Here is a 19098-nt window from a genome sequence, read left to right as displayed (position 1 = left end):
TCTTATAAACACCCATCACTACTGTGCAGTTATGCTGCTGCATTTTGTCAGGGCTGTTTCTGCTTACTGTTCAGACAATGTTTCTGAGTTTTAATGAACTGGAACTTCTCAAAGATTTCATCAATAAAAACTCTATACGATTCCCACACCAGTTATCGGGCCACATCTGGCCAAGTTTCCAGTGCTGGGTAACAAGCCTCAGCCTATTTTCACCTTCCTCCTTCATAGTGCTTCTCTCACACCTGACTGAAGTAAAGCTCCTTGAAGGAGGGGGGCAAAAAAGATTACTCTCTACATAGGGGAAAAAGGAGGAAAACAAACAAAAAAGGAGCAGCAGCCAGAAAGTTTGTCTGTTCTAGTGGATAGCCCCATGCTCCATCTACTTACTTTGGCTTCCCCTTTATTAGAAAGTTCTTGCAATTATTTTTTTTCCATGGCTCATCGCTTAAGGCAGGTGATTGCTTAAGACAGTTTCACATTTATTTCCTAAGTGAACAAGTAATTGTTCTCTTTAGTCACAGGTTCCGTGGGGTGCTGATGGCGTGTGTAATTTTCTTGGTGTGTCACATTAAAAACACTGCATTTTCACATGACTACTTGACTAAAATGCTTTTGTGCATCATTCACACCTCTTAATAAAATATATCCAATTAGATATTGTTAGGTGAACTGGGAGTGAAATACAAAGGTCTCCTGGTCAGAGCACTACAAAACAGTCATAATAAAGGAAAAAAAACAGTGTTTCTGTATCCACCTTTCCTTACCCTGCTGTGCTGCCTTAAGAACAACATGCATTTCATTACATTATTTCCAAGCAAACCCAATTAATTTATTTGCATTCCAGACATCCGTCATGAAGTTGCAGGGCTAGGAGCGTGAGTAAGCAGAAGTAATGTACCCAGAATTTTAAAGTAATTCTCTTTTTACTAGACTTGAATCTAACAAGTCTTTCGTTAATAGATTTTGTATAAATGCGATTGCTGACGGGATTCAAACAAGACCTCAATCTCTTTTTGAGTGTGCCAAATTGGCTCTATGTTTAGGAGGCTCTCTCAGATTTTAAGGTAAATGTAAATTCCTCTGATCTATGGTTGGCATTTATCTCTTGATAACCACATCTCCCGAACTGCCTTGCAGCTAAAGCAAAAAGCTCTGGGGCTCTGCAAGAAAGATGTAAGCAAGTGTGGCTTTGTGCTGATGACCAGAACTGGAAACGTTTAAGTAAGCATGAATTGGTTAACTCATCCCTTCATGGGTCTCACAGCAAGTCAAAATATTTATTCAGTCATTTAAACATGCCTAAATATTCCTTCAGAATACCGTAATACTATGCTCATGATTATATATATATATATATATACATACATGCACATATATATACACGTATATATAAGTATATATAGAATATATATATGTATGTATGTATTTTAAATGGATTCAAACATGTTAAATGTACAAAGTTAATGAAAAGATTAATCTCTGGGAACCTCTGATTCTCTATTTCTTCTTCCTGTGTTTTTCTTTATTATATATGTCGGATACAGACAGATCAATTGCCTACAAATGCAAAATGCCCTCATGGGAGTCTTCAGAATGTTACATGGCACATCTCTGGCAGTTGTAATATCAGACTGAAGCCACAACAGTAACTTAGTATCCATATCTAGTTCTAATCTTCTGGAAGGCCAATATACTTATTCGTTTTCAAAATGAGGCAAACTCAGAGAGAGTGTGAAATAGCAGGCAGGCTTGCATTCGATCTTATGCTGTAAGAGGTTGTAATATATGAAGACAAGTAGCAATTATAATAGACTTCATTACTGGATGACTCCAAAAATCCCACTTTATGCATTGAATTTTTAATTTAAATATCGTTGGACCACTTTCAGAAAACATAATTTATTGTTTAATAGCAAATTAACAAACTAAAAACAGCTGTTTCACACAGCAACTTCAAATTTGCTCCTCAATGAAGCTTTATAGCCCAAATAACTTCCAATGACCTGTCACACAGCACAAGAACTGGTTTTGTTGCTTCATACCCTGTTAATTTCGCAGCAGTCTCAGTCTTGCTTAAATATGGCTACAGAACACACAATATATTCAAGACATTTCAGACTCATTAGTCCCATTTCTACCTCCTGATGCTTCCCAATCCCATCAGCATCTCAGTGTTATTTAATTTTGGTACATCCCATTACATAAATAGTAAAGAAATGGTCATTTTCAGTGTACTATACACGGTCCGTTGAAACATTTAAAACCTTTAAAACCTACTACCACAGCTCTACTATTTCTTGACTTCATTTTCCTGTTTACAATTTCCTATTCAAACAAAATGAAAATACTTTTCCACAGATTAAAGATGAAATGCATTTTGTTAAAGAATAAACTGATATCTCCCCCAATTTACATATGTAGCTAACTAGACTACACACACCACTATCACAGTGTCTGACCTCAAAGGGTTTAGGCATCTTTCTTTTGCACTGGTTGATACAATCACAATTTTTTACATCGTGCCAACACAATCAATTTAAATTAATTTGATGCTTCTTGGACTGCATTCACCAAAGATAGCATTAAGGCTACATGATTTTAGAAACTGTGGGCTCACTTACGGCAAGAGGGCTCACAAAGAGCTGATCTGTCAAGCCATACGTGCAAGATTTAGTGCAAGCTTCTGTTAATATGCGAGGCAAAAGACATTAATTTCCATAGCAATGAAGTCTCTCTCTTTTGAATGTTAAGACAATAATAAGTAAAAAAAAAAAAGTACACAACTCTTAACTAAGTCCAACTGATGGAGGGGAAACAGAATTCTACTAATGGAGGACATTTGAAAATGAATTGACTGAAAATATATTCAAGCTGGATATGTACAGGTCTATTTTGCTACTCATTTAGCCAACTATTTGAGATGCTACTCACCTCAAATAGCTTTGACACATTAAACTCTCTTTTAAAAATAAAGACGTGAGATACTATTCCTACAGTTCCACCCGAACTGAAAAGTCTGAGCTCAGTGTTGCTCATGCTGCGTTTCTCTAATTGAATGATAACAAAGTAAGAAAAGATTCAGGTATCATGCTTAAATTTCTAAGAAAATCGACGTATCCAGGAAGGATAACTAAACATATACAGGTCCTAATCATCATTTTCCTCATCATCAAATGAGAGAAGACTGCTGTTTTTCACTTGCTTGGCTGTACTCTGAGATGATGTTGCTTCTCTCTCGGTTTTCTTCGTCTTTTTCATCTTCTTACTTGAACTTACATTGAAGTCCAAAACCTTCTCTGATGAACGTTTGGCTGGTTTCCTGAACATAATTTTTCCATCAGCAGATTCTGGTTCACCATCTATAATGAATGGAATGAAAAGAGAACTCAACTCCACACAAACATACAGAACTTCACTATTGGCTTTTCCCCAAGCCAAGATTAGTGAAACCTCTGCTAGAATAAAACAAACATGAATACGTAGAGGTTTTTTTTTGACTACACAGTCTCCATCGACAAATGACATCGAGGCACACAGATCTGTTCCATGACAACCAACCCCTGAAGACAGTTCTCCTGTTGTTCTTACTAAGAAACAGTTTCCCATTAACCAGAGCTTTAACTGCAATGACTGTGAGCAGTAAAGCTTTTCCCACACAATCCAGCCTCAACCACTTACCAAAATGGAGAGGACAGCTTTATATGATCCTCCAGTTCCCCATCAGTGTTTGTAAAATCAACAGCAATGCACTTGTTTCAAAACTATTTTAGCTCTTAAAAGAACAAAATATCAACTATAAAGGACAGAGCTTTTATTTTACTCTAATATGCTACGCCTATATATATATATATACATGTATATATTCCCACATAACTGCCTCTATTTTAGCTCTTGGCCTGGTAAAGCAATGTTAAAATTTCAGTACATGCTCAAGGACATTCCTTTCAGCAGGAAGCCGGGGACAACTTCAGAGAGCTGTGATGTGTCAGCAGCGCTTGACAAAGAATCAATCAGCTGACAAAACACAGCAGGCACAGGCTTACCTAAGCAAATTGTGAGAAGGAGAACAGAATATACTATTTTGAAAGACTCTGAGGTAGCAGCTCAAGAAATCTGTGTTGACTTGTTAGGATTTGTCTTTCCCAGCTGCTAGAAAACTTCACTTCATCCCTTCTGATTTTACCAGACTGTTACAACATGTCAGCTGTCTTTTTTTGTTCATACTGATGACCCTCAGAAATAGAAATGTGTTAAACAACGCAAATATGAGGTTAGAAAAGCAAACTCAGCGTTGGTGGTTTCTTAAAACAGAGTCCTGATAAAAGACTTTAACAGTCTTACAGACAGCAGGACTTCTGATAAATCCACTAAAACAGAGAAAGTAAAAGACAAACGATGTAAAAGCACAGCAGGACAAATTATAAAATCCATTTCTTATAAGAAAAGAGGCAGAAAACCATCACTGGTAGTTTAGTTGTGACCACACTAAGTCATCTTTTACATCCGTCACAAACCTTTATGCTGGCATTTTCAGATATGGAGCAGAAAAACCCCCTTCACCAGTGACATCAATGCACGAAGTCACAAATTCAGAAAACTTTCTCCTTTCTCCTATTAGTTACATTTATATCTTACAAGAGGAGTAGAACTGAGTACCTGAAAAAGAAACACTTTTTCTGTTTATTTTTTATGTAGTAATTATTTGCATAGCTAGCAGCCCAACTTTTAAGCAGTCAGCTTCTGTCCACGTGAGTTTATTAGGCTGTAGGAGGAAACAAATGCCAATAAACAATATTTCAAGATACACAACTATTCAATGGCAAGGGTTGGAAAAAACGTATGGTAACCTGGTGAATTTCTTAATGTTTTTAAGCTTGTAAGTTCAGGTCAGCAATTTCCAGCATTCTTTCTAGTGCCTTCTAGTCACCCTCCTCTATGCATGCCTCTGGGAGCTTTTACTACAGGAACCCCACATACCGTTATCAGGAAGATAAGACGACCAACCTTTCTGAGATATTCAGACTAATACATTTATAAGAAAAAAAAAAAAAAGAAAATGAAAACACTGAACATGTTTTTGTTACTTAAGATCTGTAAGATTAACTCTGATTTAGATCCCTCCTGTTTACATGGCAAAGAATAACGTAAACCCTAAGTGTGATTTAATGGTTGTGTGAACTAAGGGGGTCTGATGCTTCAGACAGCACTGGCTGTAATCTCTTCGCCTCTTCCCACTCTTTTCCTGCCCTAGCCCCAACATGTAGAATGCAACAGGAATAACATCAGAGGAGTAAGAACACCCATCAAATTCAGTCATCTGCAGAGCATTCCAGAGACAAGAGGAACTAAAAAAATCCATAGAAAAGTCAGCTCTGGAGAGTATAATGAATGCTGGGAGAAGGGATCCTGCACTAATTACCATCTTTTGTGTAAACTCAATTTCTCTCGAGATCATTTTTATTTATCTATGAACTGCTAGCAACCATTTATAAACTGCTGCACAACAATTTTAAACAAAATGACTTATGTTAAACAGAAGACTTCTTTCTAAGCCTCTAAGCTTAGATCTCCACTGATAAAATATTTCAGTATGGAAGAACTTTTTTCCTCATACAGCAAAGGTCAAGTCTTAACTAAAAATGCGCTCTATGACTCTATTTGCAAAAGCCAAAAAACTCTGCTCTGCCTCAGGAGGCAGCTTAGTGCAGCAAGGACATTGATCGACTTCCTTGGTTTTGGATAGTCAGCAGTGTGTTACTTATGATCTACCAAGGCAATGTGGCATTGATGTCAACGTGGTGGGAGGAAACACTAGCAGTGCTGAAATTTGTTTCCCTGCTACTCTTTCAGTCTTTGCATCATATCACTGATGATCCAATTTGAGGCTATACGTTATGGTGTGGTATGTGTTACATTCATTTCACTTTTACTCCAAGATAAAATAAATGTGAAATTTAATTGAATAACGCAATGCCAAGCTTTCATTATAATTCTAATTTATACAAGTGTCAACTTCAAAAAAAACAAAACAAACTAACACATTATTCAAAATACTCTTTATTAAACCGGAAGCCGAGCCAGGCAGTAAGAAACTGGAGGCAGTTTAACAAAAGCAAGCGTAGAGTCTTGCACCTCAGGAGGAATAATTGCATGTACCAGTACAGGTTGGGGGAAGACCTGCTGGAGAGGAGCTCTGCTGAGAGGGACCTGGGCGTCCTGGTGGACAACAGGTTGGCCATGAGTCAGCAGTGTGCCCTGGTGGCCAAAAAGGCCAATGGCAATCTGGGGTGCATCAAAAATTGTGTGGCCAGCAGGTCAAGGGAGGTGATCCTCCCCCTCTACTCTGCCCTGGTGAGGCCTCATCTGGAATACTGTGTCCAGTTCTGGGCTCCCCAGTACAAAAAAGACAGGGATCTCTTGGAAGGAGTCCAGTGGAGGGCCACAAAGATGGTGAAGGGCCTGGACCATCTCCCCTATGAAGGAAGGCTAAGTGAACTGTTTAGCCTTGAGAAAAGAAGACTGAGATGGGACCTGATCCAGGTCTATAAATACCTGAGGTGTGGGGGGCAAAGTGGCGAGGCCAGACTCTTCAGCAGTGTGTGGGGACAGGACAAGGGGAAACAGCCAGCAACTGGAGCATAGGAAGTTCCACACGAATGTGTGCAAGAACTTCTTTACAGTGAGAGTGACGGAGCACTGGAACAGGCTGCCCAGGGGGGTTGAGGAGTCTCCTCCTCTGGAGATATTCAAGACCCTCCTGGATGCCTACCTGTGAGACCTGGTGTAGGGAGCCTGCTTTGGCAGAGGGGTTGGACTCTATGATCTCTGGACATCCCTTCCAACCCCTACGATTCTGTGATTCTTTAAATAACTGCCTTGGGCTATAAAGCTGAAATAAAACCTCTACATTTAAATCTCCCCACTGACGTGGCAAAGATGGACAAAGACTTGAAGAAGCCTTCAGCAACTTGCCACACCAGATCTTCACTGACAGTTTCACACTCAGTCCTCTACATAGCAGAGGCACATACATACAAACACATTTGACCTGTGTATTCTCATAAGAACAAGCAAAAGCAAGAGACCTCAGAGTGACAGCAAAGGCAGATGAGCAAACAGTAACAGCATCATGCAGAATACAGGGCAGCACTACCCACAGCATAGCGTTTTAATAGTCCTGCTAGCTACCACTGCAGATTTTTTCTCTCAAGTGCATGTTATCCCTTGGTGAATGAAGAAGCAAAAGCAGAGGTCCTAAAGTCCAGCAGGGACTCAAAACTACTATTCTTACTACATAGATTTATATTTATGCCTCAGGAATGCCTTTTTCCACCAGCGAAGTTCAGTGTCTCTGTTCAAATACACTTCCATTTTCACACACTGTGTATTCATCTTAGTATATCAGCTGCTTTTGAACTCTCTTTCACAGCATGGACTCCACCTCAATAGATTCTCATGGACAACTACTTCTTTTTGCCTAGCTTTAAAAAATCATTTTTCTTTCTACTGTGACCGTCCAAATACTACCTTGCTTACATGAAAAAGAAACCAACACCCCAAAAGAATGCCATTTCTTTCCAGTCGGATGAAATTTCTAGCGGTACTAGAATGACAGGACAACTTCTGAAAAGAAATCATGCAACAGCTATACAAACTGCAACACCAATTAACATTCATAATAGAATTAACCAGAGTTTTTCCACTCACTCTATTTAGAATGTTAAGCTGTAAACAGATTTTCCAAAGAGATTGAAAAACACAATGAAACCATCAATTTCCCATTGAGAAACAAAACCTTACTTTTTAGTTGAAATGCTGCATTTCAATCTTCTCACTGGTCTGTCATACACCCACAAGAACAACAGCTTTCCCATACTAGCTGTAGATGGTATGTATTTTCTTGCATCAGTTATTGAACGCATTGTCGCCCTCTCCCCAGGTTCTAAATAGTTTATTATCTCCAGAAGAGGTAAGCAATGAAACAAAGTCCAGATTTGTTATTTTACTATCTTTTAAGCAGTGTAAAAGCAAAACTGTTCATCTGTGCATCTTTGTTTTCAGTGAAATAGTCTAAATTTACAAAAATAAATACAAAATAACCTAAAGGGTAGTTGAAGTATTTTTCTATATTCATATAAATGGTGTAGAAGATGCATAAGGAACAGCAGAAATAAGGAAGTCTGGTTTACTGCAGTTTGATTTTAGATTCCAAATCTGCTTTGAAGATCCTGGCTCCTTTTCCTTTCATGTCACTCCCTATATCCGTGAAAACCTTCTGTTTATCTCGTTCATCCCCTTTCCTTCACATCTAAAGTCACACGGCAACACTCCTACTTGTTTTCCATGTGCCCTACTAGTTATGCAAGTCACAATGCATACTGAGGATGATTTCAAGAAAGTACTGATGTGGAGCAGTCAGTTAACTCATCAAGGAACTAAGCTTACAAACCAGTCATTCCCTCCTCTGAAGCACTAACTTGAGTTTCCTCCTTCTACGTACGTATTATTTTACAAACTTGTAAGATTGCCTCCGATACACCCAACCCTACCAACAAACAAGGTTAATTAACTGATTAGTGAGTTCAGAAGTTATCACAGGTGATGTGAAGAAGACACAGCAAGCTAATGACACTCCATTTCCCTACCCCCCAATCGTTAGTAATAATAAATTAATGTGGTGCTTTAGAAGTAGAATGACGCACCATCAAGAAAAACAGAACTTCAACCGTATAGAAACAGACATCTTGGACATTACTTCAGATCGGGAATCAAAGGTAATATTAAATGATAGAAAACAAGCAAAGATCATCAAGCTCCCTTTTATGATTCTCTCGCTTTGGGTACAAGAAGTAAGAAATTAGTGGTTTAAAATTCACCTTGTTCACTTGACTTCAAGGCCTCTTTGATTTGCTGTTTAATTTTCATTGCTTCTTCAGCAGTCAAGTCCCCTTTTTTCAGGGTAACCACTTGAGGCTGCTCATCTTCATTATCACTGCCATTCTCAGAGTCACTATCCGCAAGTGGAAGCTGTTCTCTCTAGAGAAAAGAAACAAAAGCAAAAATTGATAGAAATCAATTGGTACAACAGCAGGCAGCGGTTTTGGTTTCACTTTAGCAGTGATGTTAGCCATCACACAACCCACAGTACCAGGTTCTTCCAATGTACTTTGCTCAAATGACACAAATCTGTCAGATCATTTAGCAACAGTCTGTGTTATTGCAGCCCACGGCAGGCAGTCCTAGTACAGCAAGGACAGACGTATTTATTTATTTATTTTAAATAAGGATTTGCTCGTACTTGGCAACTAAAATGGGCTCATAGGACTCATTACAACTGTTTGGAGAACACTCCATCATTGCTACAGAATCTTATAGGAAGGGGAAAAAAGCACACACGAGCCCTATGGCCCCTACTTATGGCATAAAGACCACTTTAACGCTTTGCATATATAACTTCTTAATTATGTTCTTAAAGCATTTCCTTCCCCTAGCCCAGGCCCTATTAGAACTGTTCAACTCTGGAGCATTTCTCCATACCCCGCAGACACTGAGAGCTGAAACCAGCTGCTGTGTGAAGGGGCACCGGGCCTACAACTACTAAAACCAGATCCCAGCGGGCGCCGTTCCCTTCCTACCCCCAGCGAGGGGAAAGAGGGCAGCGGTGCACGGGGCCGTTACCTTGGTTTCCACCGTGGGCCCCTCCCGATACCCGACCTGCCGCTTAAAGCGGCTGAGGAAGGCGGGCTCGGCCGGCCGCACGTAGGAGACCTGGTTCCTTTTGCTCATGGCCGCCGCCACCGAGCTCGGCCACAAACGGCCGGCCAGCCACCCACTTCCGGTGGCGGAGGACGGCAACCGGAAAGGAGCAGCCAGCACGCTTCCTACTTCCGCCCAGCTTCCTATACCTTCATCACGTGACAAGGGCGGAAATGCTTCCAGCCAATAAGAGGAGGGAAGCCAGGACAGGGGAAAGAATCATGTAACGAAATGGCCGCTCCCTTCTTGGCTTCATGATAGGGGTGGAGCTACGTTGCTTTCGGCTCTTAGCGCCAAATTCAAATTAGCCGCCATTTTGGAGTGACAGGGGGCGGGTGGGGGGTTGTAGGGCTGGCGTGGATGATGGCTCCCGGCACGAGAGGTGAGGGGGATCGGGGGGCGATCAGGGTGTGCGACTGAGAGGGGCCGGGGAGTACCTGAGGGCCGCTGTCACTACGTGGGGCTGCTGAGTTGGGCGGGCTGCGGTGCGTGGCGGTGGGATGGGGCCATCGCGGGAGCCTTGGGCCGTGTGTCCCCACAGCGCTTATATGGGCGTTTATAAGCAATTCCTTTCATCTGCCTTCATTTCTTCTGCACCTTCTGTAGATTTACGTGACTCCGCGGCGCCTTTGCAGAACTCACCTAGGTAAGGTATTATCGGCTGCTTCCCGTGTACGAATAACGCTGTGGGGAGAGGGGGGTTGGAAGTGCAAATAGCGTCATTGTAGAAAGTAACGCTAAGTTTTTCACGCGGTGTTTTCCCCACACAGGGCTGTCTATCTCTCAACTTAGTGATTTAAAAATAAAACCTCTAAGTCAAAGCGTGGTTCTGAGGCATCGGATTTCTCTGAGAGCTCTTGGATGTCCCACTGGCTCTACGATATCTCTGAGGAGGTTTTAGGTTTCTATGAGGGAGTTCCAAGCTAAAAGAAAGACACAAAAAGCCCTCCAAACATACGCAGTTTCTGCCCCAACTCAACATATTCCACACTGACAAAATACTTGTCAAGTTAGTGAGATGTCTGAAATCCAGTGCTGAGTCTTCCCTTCCTCAGCTGCTGCTTCTTCCTCTTTTAGCCTTTTCCTCTATTCTCCCACCTCACATTTCACTTGTGAAGTCCACTTTTAAAATTGTTCCTTTCTCTTCTATTACCAAAAGTAAAAACCGATGCCCGTTACGATACCATCTTGCTATAACTGATCTGTGTGAAAGAATAAAGTAAATACAAGCTTGCTGTCATTTCATAGAGGAACTTAATTCTTTAAGAATTCAGTTGGTATAAATATTATTATTTACATTTATGATAGAACGTCATAAAGCATGAATATGATTCATACGCACGCAGCTTGCTCCAAAAGTAATGCCTCTTATTCATTTCCATGGGAACTACAGCTTGTACAAAGAGCATAGTAACTATTTGATGAATTCTCAGCTACGAGATGCTAGTTTTCAATGCAGTTGCCATCACTAGCTGTATAGTTTCACCAGCAACAAGCAAGAGCCTGTGTACTACACTGGTAAAAGTCTGCAGCAGTGGAGGTCACCCACTATTTCCCTTACTGAACCACACCACCAGTTGCCTCATCAGGTGTCAATGTGGGCAGTTTTTTCCACGTGGAGGAATTCAGTGACACCCCTCTGCTTCAGTGGTGGGAAGGTCCACCTCTGCCCTACTGCCAACATCTGTCTCAGATGTTACGTGCCAGAATAACAAAATAGGAGGCATTACTTCCGAGTATTCAAACTGAGTGTTGAACAAACTGTTCAACAAAGAACAAACTGTTGCATCCACTGATTAATGTGAAATTGGTCGGGGAGATTTTAATTGTAGGAGCTGCTGCCCTTGATCAGATCATTGATTGAGAACTGGTTATTCTCTCCAAAAGAAAAGCAAAGAAAATGCAAGATTTCTTGCTGTAATGTAGCATGATGTGTTCCATTTGTATAATCTTTTTCTAAGTTCCTGTAATAAAGAGGATGCTTGACACCTACAGCCTTAGAAATTGCTGAAGCCCCATTATAACTGCAGTGGTTTGTCTGGTCTCTCTTCCCTCCCCTCTCTTCGTACTTCAAATTCTCTGTGATATGTGTTCCTTTAGAGATGTATTTACAAGCTGAAACAACAAATTCCACCAGCTTTTTGTTCCTTTTTAATCTGCCACATTGTAAGCTTTAATATTGTATCTTATAAGGAATTCATGTGTACAGCTTGAAGGTCTGTAATTTGAGGAAATATGTTTGTATGATTTCAGGTGCTTAATCTGATTTTTGCAATGTAATTTTAACAAACAGCTGATAGATGTATTTCAAAGAAATCTAATGCATAAATATTCATTTAGTGTTGAAGGGGATGCGATCAAGGTTTACGTAAGAGTACGTCCCCCTTCAGAGGGAACTGCATTAACTGATGGAGATCAAGGCTTGTGTTTATCTGTTCTTTCATCAAACACCATCCGTCTGCATTCGAAGCCTGAGCCGAAGATCTTCACTTTTGATTATGTTGCAAATATGGAAACAACGCAGGTAATAACGTACAGAATTTTGTAGCAGTAATGCAGGTTTTCCTCAGATTTCGGCAACTGCTGCGTTAAACCTTTTTAAAGATGTAACTCCTTTGGTCGTATATTTGGAGGGGGATCTTATTTTTTGCTGTGTTCTATTTGGTAATATGGTTGTAGTTCAGACATGTTGCCCTAAATTCCACTTCTGAATAGTTTTTATGTATTTTTAAGCACCATTAATTTGTTTAATCAAAGCTCGTGTTAGAATTAAAGCTTCTGTTTGTAAATATTACAGTAATAACATGAACAGAAAGTAATGCCCTGTTAAGATAATCACACAAAAACAGAGGGTAGCCAATAGCTGATGTTAAAGATGTGATTTGTATGTTAGGAGTTTATGGCCTTATAATAGCTGTATGTAATTTTTACTGCTTGGTCTTGATATTCTTATGACCTTGGTAAAGGTAATACCAAAGGGAAAATGCTTCAATTTAATCATCACAGTGTTGCATTTTTGAAAGTCTGAATATAATTTTTCATTTAACATCACATGCACCACACTTCCATTTCTAAGCTCTTAAGGAATTCTTTCCTTCCTGCAATATAATCTTAATGGGAAAACCCAAAAGTAATCAATCTGAGTTGTTTCTGCAATATCCTTACAAATGGTGATTAATTCCTTGGTTTCATGAAGCATTGGTTGTGTAAGGAGTAAGAGTGAGTTCTTTTTAATAGTGCTGACTTAAAGTGTATTCTAATAAAGGAGCAGCAGCATCCTTCAAGTGTCATCTGTCTTCTACATGAAGAAATGAACTGCTTGTGACAGCATCCTGTCATCCATCTTCATGCAGAACTCTGCATGGAGGTTGTGAAGTTTTTAATAAATGGCATAAGAACCCATAATGTATACAGCATCTCTAAAAGAAAACGAAACACTGTCAGCTATCATTTGCTGCTAGGCTTTTCTTGCATGTCTAGGAAATGAATGGCTATGAGCCACGTAATTATAGTAAACATCAGACAAAAATTAATATTATACGTAATAAACATTTTGAAACCATGTTGTGGTGAGTTTGCTCTTTCAGTTATCAAATAGGAATAAAAAGTTTTTTCACAGAGGGTGTTCTACATCACAGACTTGCAATGTTTTATGACTTTTTTGCTGTGAGAGATCTCCAAGGGTTATGATAACCTGTCCAACCTTAAAGAATGCAATTGTTTTATATGTTACATAAAGTTATCACGTAGAAAGACTGACAGAAGAGATACTTAAACTGCTGGAGCCAAATTCCTTCTCTTTGCTTTGTCCTCAGGAGTCAGTATTCTCAAGTGTGGCCAAAAGTATTGTTGAATCGTGTATGAATGGTTACAATGGAACCATCTTTGCATAGTAAGTCATTTAATCACATTTCATAGCAATTACACTATTTGAGGAGACTTCGTTGATGACTAACAGTGGTTTTAATTTCCTGAGTCTGCTTCATGTTAGACTAGGCTTTGAAAATGCTTCCTTAGTTCAAAACAATTGCACTATTGAAGTATATCTTGTTCCTCTTAAAAAATCTGGTTGTAGAAGTTATGGACTTAGTACTGAAGGTCAACAGTGTGGATCGCAAACTCATTTCAGTGTCTTAAAACTAGAACCTTTATAGTGATATTCACAGTATCACAGTATCGTGCGAGTTGGAAGGGACCTTAGAGATCATTGAGTCCAGCTCCCAGGATTCGAGCCCTCTGTGTAGCAGAGCAGCATTTCTGCCACTTACGCCACAGGGGGGATTCGAACCCTGGGCCTCTGGTGTTGCAAGCAGCAACTTATACCACTGTGCCACCGGAGGCACACAAATACTAAAAATATATATATTAAATATATATATGTATATATTAAAAATAAAGCTAGTTGATTTCAATATGTTCATAATAAAATAGAATGAAAATTGCTCTGACGGTATTTGTCAGCTCAACTCTTCAGTTAGTTTTAGCTACCAATGGGAGAACTCAGACATGATCATTTCAGCTTTCAAAGTTTTCAGAGGAAAACTATATCCCAAATTAGTAACATTAACTGAAAATATTTTCTCACTTTGAAAACTGAGTAGGCACTTTTGTTAAAAATGCCATCTTGAAAGGCTGATCTTATGGAAATGATAGTTGTTTATTTTTAGTCTGGAACAGCTTTTGCAAAACTGAAGTCTGCTTTGTTACTATTTGAAAGTATGGAAAAATAAAATGAAATTGCTCTGAAGCTTCTCTAGCAATATTAATAACTATGGATAATAAGAGGATATATTAAACTAACAATCAAAATCCTTTAAAGTTGATGCTACTGAGTAACATTAAACTTAGTTTTTTGGCACAGTCTTCTGGGATTTTATGTATCTATTTGAAAGCCTTTATTTTAATGCTGAGTTCCACTATTCCCTTTCCAAGGGAAATGCAAAAGAAAAGGCAGGATGGGGGGGAAGGGGAGCAAAGAGGGCGGCAGTGAAAAGGTAATTTATCTAACATGGTCAAAATTCACTCTTCTATTTTCATATATATTCTCAGCTTCTCTCTATTTGTTTGTGGTTTTGTTTTAATCATCTATTTCTTACATTTGAAACTGTCAGTTTTCTTTAAAAGAGATAGATTAATTGAAAAATCAGAGCTGGGATGATGCTTTGTTGACTTGCTACTACTTTTTTTCTTTTTATCTAGTGGCCAGACTGGATCAGGAAAAACTTTTACTATGATGGGTAAGTGCAGTAAAACAGCTTTATCTTACATTAATCTTTGTATAGGGCTCTGTATAGAAGTTGTGAGTAAGCAGTTTCTTAATGTTTTTTTTCTGGAGTTGAAATGTTTCACTGGCTCAAATGCTGGAGATGATTGAGATTTTTCTCTTTCCGTAGGCAGCTTTAAGGTTTAAAGAATTGTAGAATCCTTTTGGTTGGAAGGGACCTTTAAAGGTCATCTAGTCCAACCCCCCTGCAATGAACAGGGACATCTACAGCTAAATCACATTGCCTAGGGCCTGATCCAGCCTCACCTTGAATGTCTCCAGGGATGGGGCATCAACCACATCTCAAGGTAGCCTGTTTCAGTGCCTCACCACCCTCACTATTGAAGACTTTTTCCTTGTATCCAATAAATGTTGTGGAGCTCAGCAGTTACTCTCTGTTTGTATCATGATAGGTAGCAAAGGTACTCCATCTCTTTGAGGTTGTATATTTTTGTTTTAAACAGGAGAAAAACTTAATGGAATCAAACATTTTTAGTAAGTTGTCTCAAAAATGAGTAGTTCTGCTGTTTTCCCTGTTTGGCTGATTTTTCCTACATGTGTAGAAAGATATTTTAATACGTAACAGCTTTTCATATTAAAATTATAGTGAGGTTTTCAAAATAACTGGTTCCTACACAACTAGGAATTTAAACCCCTCAGTATATGATACCCATTGTATTTTGTTCATGCAGTGGTGACATTAAATTCATTAATTCCAATATTCCAATTGACATTAGAAAGTTATGAAATAACCAAAATTACATGGCTGAACTTACTGCAGTACTCTATAATGGCACCTTGGAAAAAAGCAACTATTTCACTTGAGCAATACCAACTAATTAAAATTTTTTATTTAAAAATCTCTTTAGGACCATCAGATTCTGATAATTTCACTCACAGTCTAAGAGGAGTCATTCCACGGAGCTTTGAATACTTATTTTTTCTAATCGAACGCGAAAAAGAAAAGGTACATTTATTTTATGCTTACCGACGTAGTAATCTGGCGTGTTGAAGTTAAGGTTCTGAGATTATGGCTGGCTTGCTTAAAATCTACAAATCAGAAGCACTTGTGTCTAGTTCTTCAGACACATGCGTGCTTGTTTTGAGTCTAAAAATGCATCTAGCTTTCTGGATGATGGTTGTCGTCTGAGTATCAAGGGATGTCAGAAATGTGTAATATGCTGAATATACATAAGCAAGCTTACAGCTTTATAAAAATAAACTCACTGCCATATGATGAAAAGCTTAATAAAACCTAGTGCATTCATAGTGTAAATTTTTGTGTTTTGCAGGCTGGCAGTGGAAAGAGTTTCCTCTGCAAATGCTCTTTTATTGAAATCTACAATGAGCAGATATTTGACTTGCTAGACTCTGCTTCAGCTGGACTCTTTCTTAGAGAGCACATCAAGAAGGGGGTCTTTGTTGATGGTGCTGTTGAACAAGTGTTGTCATCTGCTGCTGAAGCGTACCAGGTATTTTTGCCTCCTTTAAATGCTTGAACTTTCAATCTTGATTAACGACCTATTTGGTAAATATTTCTCTAATTCAAGCACTTGTTTTTTGCATGGTGTCTGTGATGTCCTCTTCCTCTTCCTCTTTTCACCAAAGCACTGGTAGAAGTCTGTGTCTAGATAACATTTCTTGACTATCTCACACATTTAAGAAATCATATAGTTCTAAAATATGTGAAATATATGAATTGCAATAACCATAATCTCTCCATAATACTCTTCTTAAACATCTTTGAAATAGCAACATAAAATAATTACAACCTGTGCTAATTAAGCAGCATGTGTGTTTCAGATATTCCCAGATAGATTTCTCCAAGAGTGAAGCGTGCAGTACTTTTGTAACTTCAAATATTCTTTTCCTTGGGTACTGCTAACATGTATCAGTATTGGATATCTTATTCTCTGAAGGGACAATGGCACTCTAGGAGGAAAGAAATTAAAATTGGAATTAATATTTTAATTAAGCTTGACTACCTATTTGTATAATATTCCTCCCCCTCGCCTTTTGTAGAGTCTCTATCTCTTGTGTATATTATGTATATATTTTTTTATGTAATATATATAATATCGGAAAGGACGAGATAGTCATTGAGATTTTTGAAAGCTCTTGCACTGAAGTGTACTTACTACTGTTTACCTCACCTTCAAGTAAATACCAGGTCCCGCCTGAAGTATTTGTTTGGTATCTTTTTCATGTTTGCTAATTAGGTATTAACTATGGGCTGGAGAAATCGTCGTGTAGCATCAACCTCGATGAACAGAGAATCCTCAAGATCACATGCAGTTTTCACTATCACAGTGGAATCCATGGAGAAAAGCAATGATATTGTTAACATTCGGTCTTCCCTTCTCAACCTGGTAGACTTGGCAGGGTCTGAGAGACAAAAAGACACTCATACAGAAGGACTCAGATTGAAGGTTAGTTCTGTACTATCTGTGGCATCTTTTTCCTTTCGGTGGTATTGCCCTGTCCCATCCACCAGATCCACTGACTTCTATTTTCTGTTCTAGGAAGCAGGTAACATAAATCGATCACTCAGTTGCCTGGGCCAAGTAATCACAGCACTTGTTGATGTGGGTAATGGAAAACAGAGACACATTTGTTATCGGGATTCCAAGCTCACTTTTCTGCTACGGGTAATATATATCCTCTGGATTTTATATGCTAACTGAGGTAGAAAAAGTATTTGGTTGTTTGGTTTTTTTTTGTGTATATTTTTGGGGTGGTTTTTTTTTTGTTCTATTTTTAAATTCAGCTCTGACAAACTGAACACAGGTACATTAAAATGGAGTTTAGTATGGGGCACGAGGAGGAAAGCGTGAAAAATATCTTTTTGCCTAAACAGATGTTTCACTGCTGTTAACTGAAGACAAGAAATTTATTTATGTTTCCATTTTCTTTTTACATATTTGTAAGTGTTGATAAAGAAGCGTATGTTTTCTTCCTTATAATTTGGGAATTCAAATTTGGGACTCTATATCAGTGATATTTAGAGATGGGTTGAAATGTATGACAGGATTTCTCGAATCAGTTTGTGTGCTGATGGCTGGTGTGATATTCAGCATTTGGCCAATTTATTCTTTCCTATTTGAAAATTCACGGATTCTCCTCAAGCTGATCAGAAGATAAAGATAGAAGCATTTGAAGATGAAGCATTCTTCTCTGTGGGATGCTAGCAGTCACTAGAACTCGGAACAGTTACTAATATCAGTATATTATTTTGCCTTATAAGACACAGTTGTGCATTATGTGGTACTCAGGGATATTTATGTGGTACTCAGGGATATCATGTGGTACTCAGGGATATGATTTAGCAGAGGTTTGTTGTTGTGGTATTGTTTTGTGGTTGTTTTTTAAGAGATAGGCTACTGGTTAGGCTGCGGTTGGACTTGATGATCTTCAAGGTCTTTTCCAACCTGAGTAATTCTATGATTCTATGATTCTATGATAACATTTCTCTTGCTTACAATGCCAGTTCTTACTGAAAATAGCAAAACTTCAGCATTCCATCCATTTTATGTACAATTTAGAAGCAAGGACCTCTGAAGAGTTATACCACTTCAGTGTAACACAATTTTGTATTGTAGTACTGGGTGTCCTGGTGTACCCCAAACCTGCAAATAAAGCTGATTTCTTTGGATTTTTTTAAACAGGATTCCCTTGGTGGTAATGCAAAAACATGTATAATTGCAAACGTCCATCCAGGATCCAGGTGTTTTGGTGAAACACTGTCAACCCTTAATTTTGCTCAGAGAGCAAAGTTGATTAAAAACAAGGTAAACAAGAACCTCAATGTCTTTGTTGTTGAATTAGACAGGTTTTTTTATTATTTAAATTATGTATCTACAAACAGGATAACTCCACTAAAACACTCTTGTGCTATCGCTCATTGAAATGAATGTAACATCTTAAAATACTAAGTTTGTTTTTCCTCATCTTTTTTTACAAATTATTTTTGGAAAGAATTTGTTCACATTTGATGATAAGTTGAGAACAACTGCTGGAGGCATGACAGCGGCTCCGGATTGTGTTTGTGTTTGTTGCTTCTTCTCTGAGCACTTACATTA

The 19098-nt window shown here is 38.7% G+C and overlaps 2 protein-coding genes across 2 annotated transcripts in view; one reads left to right on the top strand and one right to left on the bottom strand.

The window, feature by feature from the left end:
* Positions 1 to 810: 810 nt before the first annotated feature.
* On the bottom strand, positions 811 to 9881 carry KIAA1143 (KIAA1143 ortholog). Its single transcript, XM_072328807.1, has 3 exons — positions 9679 to 9881; positions 8877 to 9036; positions 811 to 3359 (listed from the first exon to the last, which is right to left on the bottom strand). Exons 1-3 carry the CDS (start codon positions 9784 to 9786, stop codon positions 3148 to 3150), a joined length of 480 nt encoding a protein of 159 aa, XP_072184908.1. The 5' UTR covers positions 9787 to 9881; the 3' UTR covers positions 811 to 3147.
* A 375-nt stretch (positions 9882 to 10256) lies between these two features.
* KIF15 (kinesin family member 15) overlaps positions 10257 to 19098 on the top strand; it is a 33142-nt gene continuing 24300 nt past the window's right edge. Inside the window, exons 1-9 of the mRNA XM_072328126.1 lie at positions 10257 to 10402; positions 12097 to 12280; positions 13572 to 13648; positions 14956 to 14993; positions 15889 to 15986; positions 16312 to 16491; positions 17239 to 17448; positions 17542 to 17667; positions 18685 to 18807. Of these exons, the coding sequence (XP_072184227.1) occupies positions 10257 to 10402; positions 12097 to 12280; positions 13572 to 13648; positions 14956 to 14993; positions 15889 to 15986; positions 16312 to 16491; positions 17239 to 17448; positions 17542 to 17667; positions 18685 to 18807 (1182 nt within the window). The remainder of the gene's footprint in view (positions 10403 to 12096; positions 12281 to 13571; positions 13649 to 14955; positions 14994 to 15888; positions 15987 to 16311; positions 16492 to 17238; positions 17449 to 17541; positions 17668 to 18684; positions 18808 to 19098) is intronic.

This window comes from Excalfactoria chinensis, chromosome 2 (genome assembly GCF_039878825.1).
Source record: "Excalfactoria chinensis isolate bCotChi1 chromosome 2, bCotChi1.hap2, whole genome shotgun sequence".
In the NCBI taxonomy this organism is placed as follows: domain Eukaryota; kingdom Metazoa; phylum Chordata; class Aves; order Galliformes; family Phasianidae; genus Excalfactoria; species Excalfactoria chinensis.
This window is presented reverse-complemented; position numbering and strand designations above follow the sequence as displayed.

Bases quoted from the DNA above. Each gene is read 5' to 3' on its own strand.
- KIAA1143 (XM_072328807.1), bottom strand. From the start codon at position 9,786: ATGAGCAAAAGGAACCAGGTCTCCTACGTGCGGCCGGCCGAGCCCGCC. The intron at 9,037-9,678 runs GTAACGGCCCCG...TCTTTTCTCTAG, and splicing joins GGCCCACGGTGGAAACCAAG to AGAGAACAGCTTCCACTTGC. The intron at 3,360-8,876 runs GTGAATTTTAAA...CATTCATTATAG, and splicing joins CTTGAAGTCAAGTGAACAAG to ATGGTGAACCAGAATCTGCT.